The 20738-nt window shown below is 42.4% G+C and overlaps 1 protein-coding gene across 6 annotated transcripts; it reads left to right on the top strand.

Annotated features, from left to right (window-relative positions):
- Positions 1-387: 387 nt before the first annotated feature.
- On the top strand, positions 388-20231 carry ZBTB8OS (zinc finger and BTB domain containing 8 opposite strand). 6 transcript variants are annotated; one of them, XM_032877101.1, is made up of 7 exons: positions 448-604; positions 13839-13863; positions 14138-14259; positions 14478-14560; positions 15528-15580; positions 17029-17065; positions 17294-17386. In XM_032877101.1, exons 1-7 carry the CDS (start codon positions 472-474, stop codon positions 17303-17305), a joined length of 465 nt encoding a protein of 154 aa, XP_032732992.1. In that variant the 5' UTR covers positions 448-471; the 3' UTR covers positions 17306-17386. The 6 variants fall into 6 exon arrangements, with proteins under 6 accessions (XP_032732996.1, XP_032732993.1, XP_032732995.1 ...); XM_032877100.1 differs by lacking the exon at positions 17294-17386 and adding an exon at positions 19970-20219 and having other exon boundaries at positions 450-604; XM_032877103.1 differs by lacking the exon at positions 17294-17386 and adding an exon at positions 19970-20219 and having other exon boundaries at positions 516-608.
- Positions 20232-20738: the final 507 nt, after the last annotated feature.

Below are 20738 nucleotides of genomic sequence, written 5' to 3'. Positions count from 1 at the left end.
TTCCTTCGATTGCGCGCGCGCGGAGCCGGTGGGAGTGCGACCGCCGGGTCACGTGACAGGTTTAGTCCGCACTCTCCAGGGGGCAGCCATTTTCTTAAAGGCTTTTCATCTCCAGATACTGTCAAAGTACTCAGATGAGAAATATAGAATGCTTTTGAGTCTAGTTAACCCAGGGAGTAAGGCGGAAAGAAAAGGCTTCTAAACACTCAGAAACAGGGTGTCTAGTTCAAGTCTCTCCATACTTCCAGGTCTTCCAATTTCTTTTTCCTTAGTTCTTAGGACGGATGAAGCAAACACAGAAAATAGGGCCTAAGCCTATTAAAGATGTGCTCCCAGTGGCGGGCCGTAGGATAGAAGTCTTAGGGTATAAAGTACATCTGAGAGAATGGAGTCCTGGTCCTTTAAGGGGGCGTGCCAAGGGGGGGGCGTAGTCTAGGGCGGAAGTTATAAATTAGGGCCGAAGTCCGGCTAATGAAGGGCGGAAGTAGAGTGTCCAGTGCTGCAATTATGGCGCAGGAAGAGGAAGATATTCGAGATTACAATTTGACTGAAGAGCAGAAGGCGATCAAGGCCAAATATCCCCCAGTCATTCGGAAGTACGAGTGTGAGTAGGTGGCTCACTTCTGTCATCCCCTGTCTCCTTGCTCAGGTCTTCCGGCCTAGGCATCCGTTTTACCTCATAAGGTGCTTTAGGCTTGATGCCGTTTCGCCCTGTATTGTAGGTCCTTGTCGGGGGGATGAACCTGGGCTGCCACATTTACAGTCTCTTGAACTCTTTCCACATTTACCTAGTCACATTACCTTGCGGGAATTTTACCAGCGTATTCGTTCTAAAGACAACAGTATTTTCAAGCGTTTGCCGGGTTGTCGCCGGTAGGTATCTCCAGCTGTAGGGTGATGAGAGTGTGGTTCACGTTGGAGGACTTAGAAAGTTGAGTAGGAAACTTACAACTTGGTGTTTTACCTGGATTGTGTTTTTAGCAAAAAGATCTGTTTTTGCCATGAACAGCTTAGTAATTTAAGGCAAATACATAACCTCTCTTTGCACCTTAGTTCCTTCATCTGAGGAGTAAATGAGATAATAAACTTGAAAGCATAGTGCAGATTCCTTTTTTTTTAAGATTTAATTTATTTATCTGACACACAGAGAGAGATCACAAGTAGGCAGAAGGCAGGCAGAGAGGAGGAAGCTGGCTCCCTGCTGAGCAGAGAGCCTGAAGTGAGGATCGATTCCAGGACCCTGAGACCATGACCTGAGCCGAAGGCAGAGGCTTAACCCGGTGAGCCACCCAGGCACCCCTATAGTGCAGATTCTGATCTTCTATATAAAAGTTTAGCTATCCTCCCTAAAGGTTGCTATGGTTTGGGGAGCACAAATATGACTTTTATTTTTCTGTCCTATTTTATTTTAATAAAGATTCTATTTATTATTTGACAGAGATGGTGATAGAGGGAACACAAGCAGGGAGTGGGAGAGGGAGAGGGAGAGGGAGAAGCAGGCTTCCAAAGAGCAGGAAGCCTGATGCGGGACTAGATCATAGGACCCTGAGATCATGACTTGAACCGAAGGTAGAGGCTTAACCGACTGAGCCACCCCAGTGCCTCTGTAGAGTTTAGTTACCATGGCATACTGGGTTCTGAACCCACATATCTCCCTAGCTCATTTTTCTCTTAAAAATAGTTTCTTTAAAGATTTTATTTATTAGAGAGAGAGAGAGCGAGCGCTTGCGTGAGCGGGAAGGGGGTGGGCAGAGGGAAATGGAGAAGCGTACTTCCCACTGAGTAGGGAGCCCTACTGGGGGCTCCATCCCATTACCTGAGCTAAAAGCAGCGACTAAACAACTTAGCCACCTAGGCGCCCCTTGAAAACAGTATTTAAAAATTACTTTTAATAAGTCTTGTATCTGATGCAAAGAGTATAACAGGTATGCAGTGTGTCTTTCTTTCAGCCCTGATCCCCAGCCATCTAGTCTTAACTCTACATGTCAATGTCAACAGTCCTTACCAATTTCTTTATGTATACAGGCAAAGCTGTTACAGCATTTACTTAATTTCCAGTTGATAGACCTTTATGTTATTTCTATCTAGTCTTTCATTGTTAGAAACAATGAGGCAGGGAATATGCTTGTGCATCTGTTGTTTGCACATGTGCAAGTATATCTGTAAACTTCCAGAAGTTACTGCTTTATCAAAGGATATGTACATTTTTAATTTTAACGGTTTTTGTTAAATTGATCTCCAGTGAGGTTATGCCAATTTATACTCTCACTGGCATTGTAAGAGCATGCCTCTTTCATCACACTTCTACCCATTTACTGCATAACCATACTTTTTGGTCTGTTCCAATTTAAATATCTTGTCATGTTAGTTGCATTTTTAAAAAAGATTTTATTTATTTATTTGACAGGGAGAGAGATCACAAGTAGGCAGAGAGGCAGGCAGAGAGAGAGGGGGAAGCAGGCTCCCCACTGAGCAGAGAGCCTGATGCAGGGCTCCATCCAAGGACCCTAAGATCATGGCCTCAGCCGAAGTCAAGAGGCTCAACCCACTGAGCTATCCAGGCGCCGCAGCGCTTTTTGTTTGTTTGTTTGTTTGTTTTTAATTATAAGTGAGGTTGAACATACTTCTATATGTGTGGAGGTATTTGTATGTCCCCTTCTGGGATGCATATGTTCATATTCTTACCATTTTTTCTATTGGGTTATTTTTGTTGTGTGTGTGTGTGTGTTTTTTAACACTGTAGAAATTTATTTTTATGTAGTGAAATTTATTAGCTCTTTTTATGGCTTGTGGGAAGTCATACTTAGGAAGGCTTTGCCCCTCCTGAAAATGTAAAATAATCTCCTGTGTTTTCTCCTAGCACATTTGGAAATGAGAACCTTTTTTTTTTTTTCTTTTTTTTAAAGTAAGCTCTACACCCAGTGTGGGGCTTGAACTCAACGACAATAGTTAGTGACCAGATGGATAAACATTATTATAGCAGGGGCGCCTGGGTGGCTCAGTCCTTAAGCGTCTGCCTTTAGTTCAGGTCATGATCCCAGGGTCCTAGGATAGAACGCTGCATTGGGCTCTCTGCTTGGCAAGAGGCCTGCTTCTCCCTTTCCCGCTCACCCTGCTTGTGTTCTTTCTCTCGCTGTGTCTCCCTCTGTCAAAGAAATAAATAAAATCTTAAAAAAAAAATTGTAACATCCCAGCAGCCCATCTCATGCTCCTTTCCAATCACCACCTTCTCCCTATTCCCATTAGCCTGACTTTTTTTTTTAAGTTTTTTTTTTTTAATTTTTTAAAGATTTTATTTATTTATTTGACACAGAGAGAGAGAGGTCACAAGTAGGCAGAGAGGCAGGCAGAGAGAGAGGGGGAAGCAGCTCCCCTCTGAGCAGAGAGCCCGATACAGTGCTCGATCCCAGGACCCCGGGATCATGACCCAAGCCGAAGGCAGAGGATTAACGCACTGAGTCACCCAGGTGCCCCTAAGATTTTATTTTTAAGTAATTTCTACACCCAACGTGGGACTTGAACTCACAACTCCTAGATCAAGACTTTCACCCTCCACCAGCTGAGCCAGTCTGGAGGCCCCTGCCCCCATTGGCCTGACTTTTAACATCATAGATTAGCTTTGCCTGTTTTTGTACATTATATAAATGGAATTATACAGTATGCATTTCTTTCTGTCTCTCTCTCTCAACATACCCTACGTGGAGCTCAGACTCACAGCCCAGAGATCAAGAGTCACACGCTCTATTGACTGAGTTAGCCAGGCACGCCCAGTATGTCTTCCTTTGTATTGGTTTTTTCTTGCTCATATTTGTGAGAACCATATTTTTGCTGATAGTTATAGATTATTCTTGTTTCTAGGAATTTTTTTAACATTTTAAACTTGAATATACCAGAATTAGAGTAAGGTAGAAATTAAGTATCTGGTTTAATTGTTTTCCAGATGACTTACCAGATGTTCTGACTTTGTTTCTTCAGAGTCTGTCTTTTCTCCTGTGATTGGAATGGGTCATCTTTATTATATACAGAATTCCCCTACTTATATTTAGGTCTGTAGCTGGACCTAACTGTTCTATTCCTTTGTTCTGTTTTTCTTTTTATGTGCCAGTACTGTACTTTTAATTATTGAGGCTTTATTCTATCTTTTAGTATCTTGTAGGACACTCTCCCCTCACTATTTGCCTCTTTCCTGCCATCTTTTAATTTTTTTTTTTGAGAGAGACACCATGGGGGAGGGGCAGAAGCTGAGAATCTAAGACCTTCAGCAGGCTCCACACCCAGTACAGAGCCCAACATGGGGCTTGATCTCACATCTCATGCCCTGAGATCATGACATGAGCCGAAAATAAGACGGGATCCTTTACTGACTGAACCACTCAGGTGCCCCCTGCCCTACTTGCCAATCTTGCTTTTTTTTCTGTATGTAGATAAAACACGAGCTATATATAAATATATACAAAATTAAGGGGATAGTACAATGACGTCCATGTATACATCACTCAGCTTTAGCAATGAAGAACTTGAACTTACATAGCACCTTGACAGGAACAGTAATTTTGTAGAGAAATGACAAGACAACGGAAAAGCACTTTGTAATTGTGGGGCAGCCAATTGCGGGAATATAAATATATGGGGGAACTAATGGAAGATGAGGGATAGTTAGGAAACTTTATTATGTAGATTCCTCTGGTGCTGACTCTGGGTGGATAAGGGTCTAGAATTTTCTCTGATGATTAATTTCTTCCCTTGCTGATAGGTGATGAGGAGCACCTTTACAAATTTATGTTTTAGGCATATAGTGGGAAAGGCAGAGAGTTTTTCTTGTATCTTCTCTCATTATTCTTCTGCTCAAAGTAATCTTTATGACAGAATGGCATCCTTTTACCTCCTTTTCTATTATTTATTATTATTTTTTAAGTAGGCTCCATGCTAGGCCCTGCATTGGGTGTAGAGATTAGTTAAATAAAAACTTAAAAAAAAAACCCACAGATTAAAAATTACTGTTGGTATTTTTTTCATTCATATTAATTATGAATTTAGGGAGAATTAAAACTTTAATATTTATATTAGCTTTTTTCCAGAAATAGGGTATTCAAATCTTATTTTATGTATCCTGAGGTTATTTTTAGGTATTTCATCTTTTTCTTTCTTTCTTTCTTTTTTTTTTTTTTTTGAGTAATCTGTATGCCCAATGTGGACTCAAACTCATGACCCTGGGATCAAGATTGCATGCTCTACCAACAGAGCCAGCCAGGCACCCCACATCTTTTTTGTTTCTAATGTAAATATAAATGATCCTTTCTTCATGATATCATCTCTGTCTGTCCTGTTATTGATTATAATTATGAAAGAGCTATTGAGTTGTATAGTTAATTTTTTATACTGCCTTTTTATTACCTTATAGTTAGTATAATTTTCAGTTGATACCCTTGGGCAATCATCTCCTAATTTTTTTCATTGCACACTTTGAATTTTATATGCTGTACTGTATTACCATAATACATGCATTATAAAACTGTTTTCTTTCCTCTGACACCTTTTTTTTTTTTTTTTTAAGTTTTTACTAATTAGGGGATAGGCAGAGGGAAAGGGAGAGGGAATCTGGAGCAGACTCTGCACTGAGCACAGAGCGTGACTCGGGGCTCAGTCCCACAACCCTGACATCATGACCTGAGTTGAAATCAAGAATCGGATGGGCACTTAACCAACTGAGCCCTCCACCCCCACCACTTCTGACATGAAATGGTTTTTCCACATCAGGTGGTTTTCCAATTCTCTGACACCGACTAGGTGTCCATCAGTTCAGTTAAGTTCTGACACTAACTTCCCAGAATTAGCACAGACCCCACTGGTTACGGGCTCAGTTCCATAGGACTGCACCCACAGACACCTACCCTGTGCCTAGCCAGTTGCAATTTCTGATGTTCCCACACGTCCCTTCTGCCCCTCTTTGGGCTCAGGTTCAGTAATTTGCTGCAACAATTCATGAACTCAGGTAAATGCTTTACTTGGCAGTCAAATGGCGGCCACGGCCACGCACTGGGCAAGGTCTGCAGAGAGGGGCTTGGAGCTTCCATATGCCCTCTGGGCATGTCATCCTTTTAGCACCTTGCTGAGTTCACCAATGGCTGTTCTCCAAATCTCTTTTAAGAGTCTATAGCTCAGACTCCTATTCCACCCTCCACAGGCCAGACAAGCCATTCGTGGTGAGGGGGTGGGGCTGAAAGTTCCCACTCTTTAATCATGTGTTTCATCCTCCTCGTTACTGCACCATGCTAAGGCTATGTAGGAGCCCTAGCCTCAGTAACCTCAATAACGTAGACTCAGCTGTGGACAGAGGGGGACAATTAATGAATACCAAGACACTCCTATCATTAAGGAAAAGCCAAGGATTTTAGGAGCTTGCCAGAAGCCAGGGACAAAGACCAAATATATATTTTTATTATACCACAAAAACATTCAGTAAATGCAGCAATTAAAAATGAGAGCAGTTGGGGCGCCTGGGTGGCTCAGTGGGTTAAGCCTCTGCCTTTGGCTCCAGTCATGATCTCAGGGTCCTGGGATCGAGTCCCACTTCAGGCTCTCTGCTTGGCGGGGAGCCAGCTTCTCCCTCTCTCTCTCTCTCTCTCTCTCTCTGCCGGCTTGTGATCTCTCTCTCTGTCAAATAAATAAATAAATAAAACCTTAAAAAAAAAGAATGAGAGAAGAAAGAAAGATAGTTTAAACTTTTTCATTTGTTGAACAGCAAAAAAACCTTTTGCTCAAAAATCCTGTTAATATTTTTATGGTATGTTTCATGATTATATCTATGGAGAGGATCATATATTTATATGAGTTCCATTAATCTGTTTCCTAATAATTGAATCTTGGCATTCCAGGAATAAATCCCACTTGGTCATAGTGGATTCCACTTGCCAGTATTTTGTATAGCCTTTGAACTGATGTAATGTGAGATTAGTCTGTGTTATCTCCCAGTTTCATTTCTTTCCACAGACAGCCCCCAGACCTCCCCACATGCTTCTCCTGTAGCTCTGTTTTTCCTTTTAGACCCAGCATAGTTGTCATCTCATGTATTCATTCAGCAATATGATTGAACACCTGTTGTGTATTGGGCACTGAGCAGAAATGGGGAATAAAAGAATGAGCAAACAGATTCAGATCACCCTTAGTCTCTTGGCTCTTACACTGTTAGGTCTTATTTCCTTTAGGAATTCTTTTTTTTTTTTTTTTAAGATTTTATTTATTTATTTGACAGAGAGAGATCACAAGTAGGCAGAGAGGCAGGCAGAGTGAGAGGGGGGGAAGCAGGCTCGCTGCTGAGCAGAGAGAGCCCAGTGTGGGGCTCTATCCCAGGACCCTGGGATCATGGCTGGAGCTGAAGGCAGAGGCTTTAATCCACTGAGCCACCCAGGCGCCTCTCCTTTAGGAATTTTTACCTTGAACCTCTCGGTCCAAGTTAAATTTATTTCCTGTTCTCTTCCATAGTTTTCAGTTCTCCAAGTGTGGTCCTTGCACCCCCGGGGTTTCCAAGACCCTTTCAGAGAATCTGTGATGTCAAAACTGCTTTCATAATAATACTGAGATAGTTGCTCTTTTACTGTGTTGCTGTTTGTGCTGATGGTGCAGAAACCTTGGAAGGGGGAAAACTGTCCCTTGAGCACAGGCTGAAGCCGCCGCACTAAACTGTGCTGGAAGACACTTTATTCCTTACCACCGTGTACTTAAAACTAAAAGAAAAAGTCATTTTGACTTAAAGATGTCTTTGAATGAGTAAGGACTGTCAATTCTGTTAAATCTTGACCACTGAGTACATGTCTTTTTAATACTCTGTGAAACAAAATGAAAATTATGCATAAAGTATTTCTGCTGGTTGTCAAATATTGACGATTACCTTGAGGAAAAGAACCTGCATAATTGAGTTGTGAGCTGGGTTTTTGTGTGCGTTTTTGTTTTTCAGGAAACACCTGTTGCTTTTGTTGTTGTTTCTCTCTCCAAAGAATGAATGACTGAAAGATACAGTATTGTTGCTCAGACAGGGGTATTTGGCAGATAATTTCTTTAAATAAAGTGCTGTCATAAAATAACACAATATTTGTTGGCAATGATAAAATTCAAGTTTTTTTTTTTAAGATTTTATTTATTTATTTGAGAGAGAGCGTGAGGGGGGAGAAGGTCAGAGGGAGAAGCAGACTCCCCATGGAGCAGGGAGCCTGATGGGGGACCTGATCCCAGGACTCCCGGATCATGACCTGAGCCGAAGGTAGTCGCTTAACCAACTGAGCTACCCAGGCACCCAAAATTCAAGGTTTTGAGTGAAATTCAGATTTTGGAAAGCTTGATCTACCGTCATGAGCTTGATAGTTTCTCAGTAATTAAAGATCTTTCTGATGAGATTGGTGGTTATATTTACAAATATATATGTATATGTAATATCATTCTGTATAATTAAATATATCAACATTATCTGTACAAATCAATGAACTGGGTTTTTTTTTTTAAGATTTTATTTATTTATTTGACAGAGAGAGAGAGACTGCAAAAGAGGGAACACAAGCAGGGGGAGTGGGAGAGGGAGAAGCAGGCTTCCCGCTGAGCAAGGACCCCAGTGCCCAGGACCCTGAGACCATGACCTGAGCTGAAGGCAGGTGCTTAACAACTGAGCCACACAGGCGCGCTGAACTTGTTTTTGTTTGTTTGTTTTTTTTTAAGATTTTATTTATTTATTTGAGGGAGAATGAGTGAGAGAGAGCATGAGAGAGGAGAAGGTCAGAGGGCGAAGCAGACTCCCCAAGGAGCTGGGAGCCTGATGTGGGACTCGATCCTAGAAGTCCAGGATCATGACCTGAGCTGAAGGCAGCTGCTCAACCAACTGAGCCACCCAGGCGCCCTTGTTTTTTTGTTTTTTTTTTAAAGATTTTATTTATTTGAGGGGCGCCTGGATGGCTCAGGTGGTTGAGCATCTGTATTCAGCTCAGGTAATGATCTCCAAGGCCTGGGATTGAGGCCCACATCAGGCTCCCATCTCAGTGGGGAGTCTGCTTTTCCCTCTCCCTCTGCCTCTCACAGTACGCATTCCCTCTCCCTCTCTCTAATGAATAAATAAAATCTTTTTTTTTTTTTTTTTTTTTTTAAGATTATATTTATTTATGAGAGAGAGAGAGCGAGCACAGGCAGACAGAATGGCAGGCAGAGGCAGAGGGAGAAGCAGGCTCCCTGCAGAGCAAGGAGCCCGATGTGGGACTCGATCCCAGGACGCTGGGATCATGACCTGAGCCGAAGGCAGCTGCTTAACCAACTGAGCCACCCAGGCGTCCCTGAATAAATAAAATCTTAAAAAAAAAAGATTATGGACATTGGGGAGGGTATGTGCTATGGTGAGTGCTGTGAAATGTGTAAACCTGGCGATTCACAGACCTGTACCCCTGGGGATAAAAATATATTATATGTTTATAAAAAAAAAGATTTTATTTATTTGAGAGACCGTGGAGGGGAGAGAGAGAGAGAGAACGAGCTGGGGGGAGGGGTAGAGAGAGAGGGAGAAGCGGACTCCCTGGCGAGCAGGGAGCCCAATGCAGGACTCCATCTGGGGACCCTGGGATAATGACCTGAGCTGAAGGCAGCTGCTTACCCGCTTAACCAACTGAGCCACCCAGGTGCCCTGAACTGGTATTTTTCAGAGGACCAGTGCTTTGATGTTACATAGTCAGGCACAAATTAGAGCCATTCTAGGCACAAGGTAGAGCAATGGATTTTAATGTTACAGAGCAAGTTACAGAACACAAAAAGTTCATTGTCACAGCTCAAAATCCACATTGCAACTAACCTTTTAAAAACCAGCATATTTCAAGGGCACTTGGGTGGCACAGTTGGTTAAGTGTCTAACTCTTGGTTTTGGCTCAGGTTGTGCTCTCAAGGTTGTGAGATAAAGCGCTGAGTGGGGCTGTGAACTCAGTATGACATCTGCTTAAGACTCTCTCCCTCCCCACCGTGCACTCGCTCTCTTTCTCTCTCTCTCTCAAATAAATAAATCTTTAGAAAAAATTAAAAGAAATAAAAAACTAACATGTTTCTAGTTTTGGTGTAACATCAAGGAAAACTATAGCTAGTTTTTTTGAAGAGCTGTTAAGACACCCCTGCCTTTACACAAATAGATACGTACATGTATTTATCACTGGAGTATGTTATACATTGGATTGTAACCAAACTCCAGTCAGGCTATAGGACATTTCCATCACCCTAGGTTCATTTTATGTATGTACTTCAACTAAATCAATACACTGAAGTCAGATATTAAAAATACTTGCAGAAACAGTGGCAATCTTCTCAGTAAAATTTGGGGGAAATATGGTTATTTTTCATAATGATATGCAATATAAAATAGTTTTATTTTTAAAAAGTCTTATTTGTAAGTAATCTCTATCCCCAGCATGGAGTTCAAACTTATAAAAGCTTACAAGAATTGCATGTTCTACTGGGGCGCCTGGGTGGCTCAGTGGGTTAAAACCTCTGCCTTCGGCTCAGGTCATGATCCCAGGATCTTGAGATCGAGCCCTGTGTCAGGCTCTCTCTTCCGTGGGGAGCCTGCTTCCTCCTCTCTCTCTGCCTTCCTCTCTGCCTACCTGTGATCTCTGTCTGTCAAATGAATAAATTAAAAAAAAAAAAAAAAAGAATTGCATGTTCTACTTACTAAGCCAGTCAGGTGCATTTTTTTTTTTTTTAAAGATTTTATTTATTTATTTGACAGGCAGAGATCACAAGTAGGCAGAGAGGCAGGCAGAGAGAGGAAGGGAAGCAGGCTCCCCGCTGTGCAGAGAGCCCGATGCGGGGCTCGATCCCAGGACCCTGGGATCATGACCTGAGCCGAAGGCAGCGGCTTAACCCACTGAGCCACCCAGGCGCCCCAAGGTGCATTATTTTTAAATGAATAAATATTTGAAAGTTTTTCAGTTAAAATTTCTGGTATTATCATGACCTGAGCGGAAGGCAGGCGCTTAACTGACTGAGGTACCCAGGCATCCCAATTGTTGTTGTTATATTTTTTTAATTAAGGTTTACATAAATATAGTAAAAGGGCTTGGATCTTAAGCGTAAAGTCCAGTAGGTTTTGATAAGCAGAGGCCCTTGGCTGGCTCAGTCCAAAGAGCATGCCTCTCTTGATCTCAGAGTTGTAAGTTCAAACCCCACAATGGGTCTAGAGGTTCATTAAAAATGTTTTTAAAAAGTTTTGCAAATAGACATGTATATGCATTTAACATTCCAGTATGTTATACATTGGATTGTAACCAAACTCCAGTCAGGCTATAGAACATTTCCATCACCCTAGAAAATTCCCTTTTACTTTTTTCCTATAAGCCCCCACATCCTTACTTTGAGCAGACAGTTTGGATTTCTATCACCAGAACTTAATTTTGCCTGTTTTAAGAGTTCCACGCAAGTGGATCCCCATGGTGTGGATTCTTTTATGCCTAGCGGCTTCACTCAGTATCAGAAATAAACTCAGCTGGACATTAAAGTGGTGGATGGGGTTTTATTCAGTAACTACAGTAGGAGAAAGAGCTAAGCTCCATTCCGAATTGCACAGAGGTGATGGGATCTTTTAAAGGGCAAATGTAGAAGGGGGAGAGCCGGAGCTCAGTAGAGTCAGAGAAATGAAAAATTCCAAAACGTTAGGCTGTAAATTCAGTTAGGCCTGCAGTATTTGGTAGCAAGCAGTTACCAAAGTTCAATTCTATCCTCCCACGGGGACTGGGAGTCCTTCCCGATGATTGCATTTTTAAAAGAATGGCTGTGGAGTCCTGAAGAAAGACCCTGCTGAGTTGTAGAGATAAATATTCACTGTTGTAAGCCCTTTTTAGTAAATGCTGTAAGAAAGGAAGGTGAAGAGCCTATTGTCAGGTTTTGGCTGGAACAAACAGTAAATTCTGGCTGTGTAGCGCTTTCTCCAGCAGGTCATCTAACGTGCTCTGGCCAGAGTGATTCTAGAACAAGGCTTACTTATGCTGTTAGAAACCCACTTGTGCTCAAATTTGACCACTCTTGGCGCAGGGTTTTTGGATAGAGGTATTAGGTGCTGAGAGTTGTGCACTTTTCTTTCTTTTTAAAGATTTTTATTTATTTATTTGACAGACAAAGATCACAAGCTGGCAGAGAGGCAGGCAGAGAGAGAGGAGGAAGCAGGCTCCCCACTGAGGAGAGAGCGCAATGTAGGGCTCGATCCTAGGACCCTGGGATCATGTCCTGAGCCAAAGGCAGAGGCTTAACCCACTGAGCCACCCAGGGGCCCCTGCAGTTTTCATTTAACGTTTTAGAGATTCATGTTAATGCATGAGTCTGTAGCTTGCACTGTTTTATCACTGAGCAGTACTGCCTTGTGCCTTCGTTTATCTGTTCTTCTCTTGGAGGATTTTTGGTGTTTATTTTGGGGGAATAAGTTGCTGGGAGCATTCTGGACACAGGCGTTCATTTCTATAGGGTTAATACCTGTCATTTTTTTTTAACTTGTTTATCACCTCTCCTTCTAGCCTGAATATTCTATTATCGTTAAGTGGGAAGAACTGATTAAAGTCATGATACCAGTGAAGAATAGACTGCCAAATGTTGAGAGAGCAGATCCAATGGGAGTTTGTGATAGGAGCGGTTGGGTATTCCTGTGGGGATATCAGGAAAAAGCTCATAAACATAGAGTTTACTTTCTGAAACTGCTTTATTAGCCAGCAGTATCATTGAGGAGTTCTTTAAATGAAAGAAACTAACGAATAAAAAACTTGGCTCTTTATTTTATTTTTTTTTTAAGATTTCATTTATTTATTTATTTGTCAGAGAGAGAATATGCACAAGCAGGTAGAGTGGCAGGCAGAGGTGGAGAGAGAAGCAGGCTCCCTGCTGAGCAAGGAGCCGGATGTGGGACTCAATCCCACAACGCTGGGATCATGACTTGAGCCGACTGAGCCACCCAGGTGTCCCCTTGGCTCTTATTTCAAAGAGACAAACCTATTTTGTATAGGATTTGATTAGCTGTTCATGAAAAGGTGAGACAGAGAAATCTGGAATTTTATATCTTTGATGATGATGTAGTTCCTAGAATTTTGATCTTTCACAGAGCAGATATTTTAAAAAGATACTGATTTGTTTTGTTGAGGAAAAGTAACTAATGTCAGGAAATGGCATTATTGAGATATACTAATGTATTAGACACTTTAGATCACCTAGAAGCTCCTGGCCCTGCTCCCTTCTAGAAATTGTCATTTATATACAAATCTTGACTTTTGAAAAAGTAGCCTTTAACAAAGCAATTAACTTTCCTATGTGAATGGATAGCAAAAGGTGAGGTTTGTGCCGCATTTTCTTTAAGTGATTTGTTTCAAAGATTTTGTTTATTTAGTAGAGAGAGAGCGAACACAGGTAGGGGGAGCAGGAGGCAGAGGGAGAAGCAGGCTCTCCGGTTAAGGAGGCCCAGTGCGGGACTCAATCCCAGGAACCTGAGCCGAAGGCAGATGCTTCACTGACTGAGCCACCCAGGCATCCCTGCCCCACATTTTCTTGCCTTTGAAGGACAATTTTTAAATGTAATTTAATTTTATTTATGTGAGAGGGAGAGAAAATGAGTGGGGCTGGGGGAGGGGCAAAAGGAGGGGGAGAAGCAGGCTCCCCACTAAGCGGGGAGCCCAACACAGGGGCTCCATCCCAGGACCCTGGGTTTATGACCTGAGCTGAAAGCAGCCACCCAACCAACTGAGTCACCCAGGTGCCCCGAAAGATAATGTTCTTAATAACGAGCTAGAGCTTCTTGTGATTTGCAAGTCAAGTTTAATGACATATGTGTTTTTCCCTCTCTCCCTCAGATTTGGATCATACAGCAGATGTCCAGTGAGTACACCTGCAATTTATGCCTTTGAAATCGTGTTCTTAAATAGGAAGGCTGACGTTTTAATCTTGATGTCCCTAGTTTTAATTCTCTCTTCCTATTTTGGTTCCTTTACAACATGAAAAAGATAGTTTAAAAGAACCCAGTTTCCGTGCCATTAGATTGATTGAGGCCTTTGGATTTGTACTTATCATGCTGATTTTATTTTGACCTTGCTGTCAAGTTTTCTCTCTTGCTGTAGATTTTATTACACAGGGCATGAATGTATTTCTTTAGGTTACATGCGTGGGGAGATACTCTGGAGGAAGCATTTGAACAATGTGCAATGGCCATGTTCGGTTACATGACAGATACTGGGACTGTGGAGCCCCTGCAGACAGTACAAGTAGAAACCCAAGGTAACCAGTTATTTCCAGGGAAGAAATTGTCATGCAAATGTGCAGTGTTCTATATAACTTCAGTACATTTTCACAATAAGAACAATAAAATTAATTGTGAGCCTGTTCTTCCTCTTTCAGCTAGCCTAAGAAATTCCTTGCACTTCTAAATTCAAGCAAGTTTTTAGAGACTAGAATTATTAAATGTCATACTATCATGATCCTTCTTGATCCTATAGGAGATGACTTAGAATCCCTACTATTTCACTTTTTGGATGAGTGGCTTTATAAGTTCAGTGCTGACGAATTCTTCATACCCCGGGTAAGCAAGGGTTTTTCTTTTTTACTGAGCAAATGGGTTCTTAATTCAGATTTTAAAAGAAAAATGATTGAGAATAGAACACGTGATGCAAAACCAAGCCATACAGATGTATAAGATGATATTGATTTGCAGAAAATAGGGACTTATTGGTTAACCTGACTTTGCTTATGTATATGCATTTTCTAATTTTTAGATTTGTTACCGTATACTTATCAGTAACCAGGATTATGCAATAAGAATGACCTGCTATCTTCACCTACACTTTTTATGTCTCCCAAGTTTGAACTATATTTATGTCCATCCGTATGTTCCTTTGTCCCATGTGAAATTCAGTAGCTGTGCCATGTTGGCCTAAATTTAAAAATTGTTCTCAGCTTTTCGTAACATGACAAAGGAAAAAGCCAAATGGAGATTGCTTGTTGCCATCCACCTCAAAGAGGGAACCCTCTCCAACATCATTGTTAACCTAACACACAGGGCCCTCCCTGCTTCCACACCCCTCCATTCTGTCCCTTCCCAGCCCCACTACGTACCCTCTTCTGACTGGTCACTTGTCCTACAGAGGTCAAGAACCTACAGTATTACTTACAAATGGGCTGAGAATGATTGAAATCCTGTATCATCCTATTCTATTTTACAGAGAAATTTCTTGATTCATGTTTTTGGATTGTACATTTTTTCAAGAATATTTCCCTCAAATATTTAAGAAAAAAACCCTTATTTCCTTGAAATATATTTCATTTGTTCTACTTTAGTTAACACTTTAGTTTTCTTTGCTTCAGAGACGTCATATACTGTTATTTTCTAGGAAAAGGGATAACCTAGACATATTTTCATAAAGTATAATTGGTATACAATATTATATTAGTTTCAGGTGTACAGCATAGTGTTTTGACAATTATTAGATATGTTTTAGTAGATGGTCTGTTATGAACATTTTTTTAAATTAATTTTTTTTCCTCTTTAGGAAGTGAAAGTACTTCACATCGATCAAAGAAATTTCAAATTACGGTCAATTGGGTATGTTTTGAAAATCTTTTTGTGCTCACTTTGGCAACACATATATGCAGATCTTTTCAGTAGCAAGTCATGAAGGTTGTTAAAATTCTTCACTGAACCTAGTAGGCAGGAAGACAAATACAAAATCAGAGGTCCAGTCTCATCCCAGTGGAGCTCTGTAGGTTAAGCTGTGTGAGCCCTAGGAGCAAGGGCTTTGGTCCTCAACTTTGGAGGACCAGAAATTTGACAGAACAAAGTTGATACTGGTTCTCGAACCTGATTCCCAATTTATTGATTTTTAGCATAAAAATTTTCTGTGTGGGGGCGCCTGGGTGGCTCAGTGGGTTAAAGCCTCTGCCTTCAGCTCAGGTCATGATCCCAGCGTCCTGGGTTGAGCCCTGCATCGGTCTCTCTGCTCAGCAGGGAGCCTGCTTCCTCCTCTCTCTCTGCCTGCTTCTGCCTGTTTGTGATCTCTGTCTGTCAAATAAATAAATAAAATCTTTAAAAAAATTTTTTTTGTGTGTGTGTGAAGCCTGGCTTGGTGACATGAAGCACTGATGCTTCCTTCTCGTAGATCTTCACACCTGGACTCTGTTCAAAGTGGTTCCTTCTATTAACAAATTATACTTTTCCTTCCAGAGATTGTAAACACTTGATTAGATCTCTTTGATTGGACTTGGTGTTTCCCAAATCTCTTCAGTCACTTAAGGATATCTTTTGGGTTATTTCTACATAAAGTCTGTTTTTCCAATTTATGTCGAATTTGATGTGTTTTGTAAAATGAGGTCTTTATTATTTCCCCTCCTTTTCTTTCTTCTTTTTTTTTTTAAAGATTTTATTTATTTGATAGAGAGAAGCACAGTGAGAGAGGGAACACAAACAGAGGAAATGGGAGCGGGAGAAGCAGGCTTCCCAACAAGCAGGGAGCCCAGTGCAGGGCTCCATCCCAGGACCCTTGGATCATGACCTAAGCCAAAGGCAGATGCTTAATGACTGAGCCACCCAGGTGCCCCCACACTTTTTTTTTTAAGGCAACCATCAACCTTGTTGAAATAGCTGTAGCACATATCCCCCTCAGCAGCTCTGTTTACTGGCAATCAAACTGAAATTTGTAGCTTCCTTACTCCTCCCAGCTCTTTTTTTTTTTTTTAAAGATTTTATTTATTTATTTGACAGAGAGAGATCACAAGTAGATGGAGAGGCAGGCAGAGAGAGAGAGAGAGAGAGAGAAGCAGGCTCCCTGCTGAGCAGAGAGCCCGATGCGGGACTCGATCCCAGGACCCTGAGATCATGACCCGAGCTGAAGGCAGCGGCTTAACCCACTGAGCCACCCAGGCGCCCACTCCTCCCAGCTCTTATGGCTTTCTCATATCTTAACCACATTTATAAGATTTATGTTCAAGTATGTAAAGGATAAATAAATATTAAATCTTAGAAGTCTTAATCATGTTTTAATTTTCCTTCTCAAGGTGGGGAGAAGAATTTTCATTGTCCAAGCACCCTCAGGTATGTTTTTATTTTATTTATTTATTTATTTATTTTTTAAACATTTATTTATTTATTTGACAGACAGAGATCACAAGTAGTCAGAGAGGCAGGCAGAGAGGGGTGGGGGGAAGCAGGCTCCCCACTGAGGAGAGAGCCCGATGTGGGGCTTGATCCCAGGACCCTGGGATCATGACCTGAGCTGAAGGCAGAGGTTTTAACCCACTGAGCCACCCAGGTGCCCCTCAGGTATGTTTTTAAATCCAACCATTAAAAACATTTTATACTTCCTTACCATAAAGTCAGTATATGATGGTAAACCTCAGTAAGTTCTAATAAATAAATTGGTGTAAAGTCGTAAGTTTTCCTCAGACGTCTCTGACCCTATTATGTCTAAACACCGGGACTTCACACATCCGACTTGGTAGATTAGGAGTCAGTGCTTGAGTTCTGGGGTCAGATTTGTTCCAGACTTTTGTGAGACTTCAAAGTCCCTTTGCCTTTTCAAACATCGGTGTCTCTCCCTTTAGTGAAGGTGTGGGACTGGATGTTCTCGCCTTCTACTTTCCATGCATCTCCACATTCTGTATTTGCCCCCCAGTATGGCTTTACTCTCTCCCAATCCAATGTGTGCGGAGGACTAGGAGCAGGCGCATACGTGCTTTCTGTAAAGGGCTGAATCATGTTTGAAGCTTCGTGAAACAAGAGTGCTAGAAGAGCAGTATTCAGCTCCCCTGTTGTACCACTGCGGCCGTCACGGACAACACAGACATGAACGACCGCGGTTGTAGTCCAATAAACGTCATGGATGCTGAAATCTGAATTTCATATCATTTTCAAATATCATGAGATATTCTCTTGTGGGCTCCCCCCCAGCCATTTAGAAATGTAAAAGCCATTCTTGGGGTGCCTCGGTGGCCCAGTTGTTAAGCTTCTGCCTTTGGCTCCTGTCACGATCCCAGAGTCCTGGGATCGAGCCCCGCATTGGGCTCTCTGCTGAGCAGGAACCCTGCTTCTCCCTCTCCCCCTTGCCTTGCTTGTGTTCCCTCTCTCACTGTGTCTCTCTCTGTCAAATAATAAGTACTTCAAAAAAAAAAAAATTCTTAGTGTGGGGGGCTGTACGAAACCAGGTATCAGGCTGGATTTAGCCCATGATTTGTACTTTGCTGACTCCTGTGTTGAGGCCAAGGAGGCCTAAATTAGATGAGGGTGACTGAGGACTCCTGGCTGCTTCTAGGAGCTGCAGTACCATTTCTTCAAGCACAACATAATGAAACGAAGCCTGGTGAGGGAACCTTGGGAGAGAAGCCTTAAAGAAGAGAAACCAAGAGAGGGGCTATGTGAATTATAATACACAAGACACAGTGGAACTTTCTTTTGAACATACTGTGTTTGAGGTGTATATTAGATATCTAAATGGAGATGTCACATAATAGGCACTTGTCTGTAGGCTGACTTGTTCAGGAGATAGGTAGATCTGGAAATCTCAGTCTGGAAGCCATCATATTTATAGCCATAGGACTAGATAAGATTACCAAGGAGGGAGGTGTAGATAAGAGAGAGAGTATAGAGAAGACTGAGCTCTGGGGCACTAACTTTGGAAAAGATGGAGCCAAAAAGGAAAGGAGGAGAGCCTCATAAGAGGGAGCCAAAGAAGAGGGGAGCCCCAAAGCCAGATATCTAATGCCCTTGAGATTGCTCAGAGACTGAGTGGGCTGAGGCTTGACGATTGGATTTACAAATCAGTGGAAAGATGTGTGGGTCAGAGAGCGAATGAATGAGAGATAGGGAAGTGGAGGCCGTATATTGAGACAGAGTTTGAGAAAAGGGGAACATATGGCTAGAACAGTAATAGCCAGAGGGGAATGTGGTAGGGAAGGGAAAAGTTTTTTTGTTTCGTCTTGTTTCAGCAAGGAGGTTTTATAACACCAGTTTAGGCTCCGTGGAAGTGATCTAGGAACTTGGGGCAAATTGATCATGCTGGAGAGGGAGAGAGTAAGTTTAGAGCAAAGACATTAAGTTGGGAAAGTGATAGAGGATAGAACGTCCAGGGTTAAGGGTCAGCCTTCTGATAGGAACAGGGCCGGACAGTTCATTGTAACAGGAGGCAAAGCTCATGTGAGTATAGACTCGAGAGATGGTAGACGGTGGACATGATTTCAGGTGATACCAGTGAGCACGGTGTGTGCTGCCAGAGGCAGAAAGTTGAATTGGGTTTAGGTTATGGTCTCACCAGGTAATGATGGCAGAGGGAAGAAGAGCACAGGTCAGTGCCTTTCAGATCTGTCCGTGAAATCTTCAGATTTCCTTTGTGCTGCAGAGCCAGCGGATGCCAGTCACCTATTGCCTGATATATTTTGCACTGCACCGAATTCTTGTATTTTCTTTTCTAGAACAGGAAGGAACTAAGAGGACATCTCATGTGGTTCTGAACCGGGGCAGGGGAGGGGGGATTGTCATGTATCAAACATGGGGAGCAAGAACCCCACAATGTAGAGTGAGTAGGCAGCGGGGGAGGAAAGAAGGGTCTGTGTTCCTAGGGCCCGGGCCACTGCAAGCAGCAGGTCTTGAGGAGGAGCCCTGGGCCAGGCAGTGGGAGAGCTTTGGGCTCCTCCACTCAAGCCATTCGGTAAACTGAAAGCGGGGTGCTGGGGAGGTCAGACAGCCCGAGGAGCCCGGTGGAAACACAGCCAAGTTGGAGCTGCAGCTTTCACTGTCCAGCCAGCTCGCTTCCCCTGGGCACATGTTGCTTTGTTGTCGGATGAGTGTAGAATGCTACACAAGTAACTACTTGTCTCCTGTGGGTTTTTAGTTTTCAGAATAATGGAAAAATTTGGCCTTTCTGCCAGTTGTCTCTAGAGTTAATGATTCTGATTTTGATGTTCACTTTTTCTTTCTTGTTTTTTTCTCTAACCCCTGCTTTAGGGAACTGAAGTCAAGGCAATAACCTACTCAGCAATGCAGGTCTATAATGAAGAGAAGCCAGAAGTTTTTGTGATCATTGACATTTAAGATACCAAAACACAAAACAGAACAAACCGAACCCCTTTCTACGAAGAACTGTTTTTTTTCCTCTTCCTTTTCAGAAGATCCCATGATATAAATTCTACAGTATCTGTTGCTATATGGAGATTTGCAGAACAGAAGTTTTTAAAAAAGATTTTCTTTATTTGTCAGAGAGTGAGTGAGAACACAAGCGGGAGATCAGCAGAGATGGGGGAGAAGCATGCTCTCCTAGGACCCCCAGATCCTGACCTGAGCCAAAGGCAGACGCTTAACCGATGAGCCACCCAGGCGCCCTACGAACGGAACTTTTAACTTAAAGTCAGAAATGGGACAGCAAGGTGCAGCCTTGCTCCGTGTTACCCAGATATTCAGACTTGAAAGAATTCTTCAGGTGGCAAGCGTGGCATCTCGTGGCTTAGTTCCCCGCTGTAGGAGCAGGTACTCAGCCCCTTCCAGTGGAACGCCTGGTCCCAAAAGGACCAGTAATCTAAGCAGCGGCCCAGAGGCTCTGAATCTGCCATACTCTCACCGAATAATAATTTGAAAAATCCTATGACCAGGGTTTTGCTTTTTTCCCCACATTGGTTCTCTCACACACACGCACACAAACACACGTTTTTACGCGGGCCTGAATTCACGGCCCTGAGATCAAGACCTCAGCTAAGATCAGGAGTCAGATGCTCAACCG

The sequence above is a fragment of the Lontra canadensis genome, unplaced genomic scaffold (assembly GCF_010015895.1).
Source record: "Lontra canadensis isolate GAN:19392208 unplaced genomic scaffold, GSC_riverotter_1.0 scaffold60, whole genome shotgun sequence".
Taxonomy (NCBI): domain Eukaryota; kingdom Metazoa; phylum Chordata; class Mammalia; order Carnivora; family Mustelidae; genus Lontra; species Lontra canadensis.
This window is presented reverse-complemented; position numbering and strand designations above follow the sequence as displayed.

What these genes read in the sequence shown, in the direction of transcription:
- ZBTB8OS (XM_032877100.1), top strand. Translation starts at nt 472, where the DNA reads ATGAAGGGCGGAAGTAGAGTGTCCAGTGCTGCAATTATGGCGCAGGAA. An exon ending in GATCATACAGCAGATGTCCA is followed by an intron (nt 13,864 to 14,137) that starts GTGAGTACACCT and finishes GTATTTCTTTAG; the next exon opens with GTTACATGCGTGGGGAGATA. An exon ending in AGTACAAGTAGAAACCCAAG is followed by an intron (nt 14,260 to 14,477) that starts GTAACCAGTTAT and finishes TTGATCCTATAG; the next exon opens with GAGATGACTTAGAATCCCTA.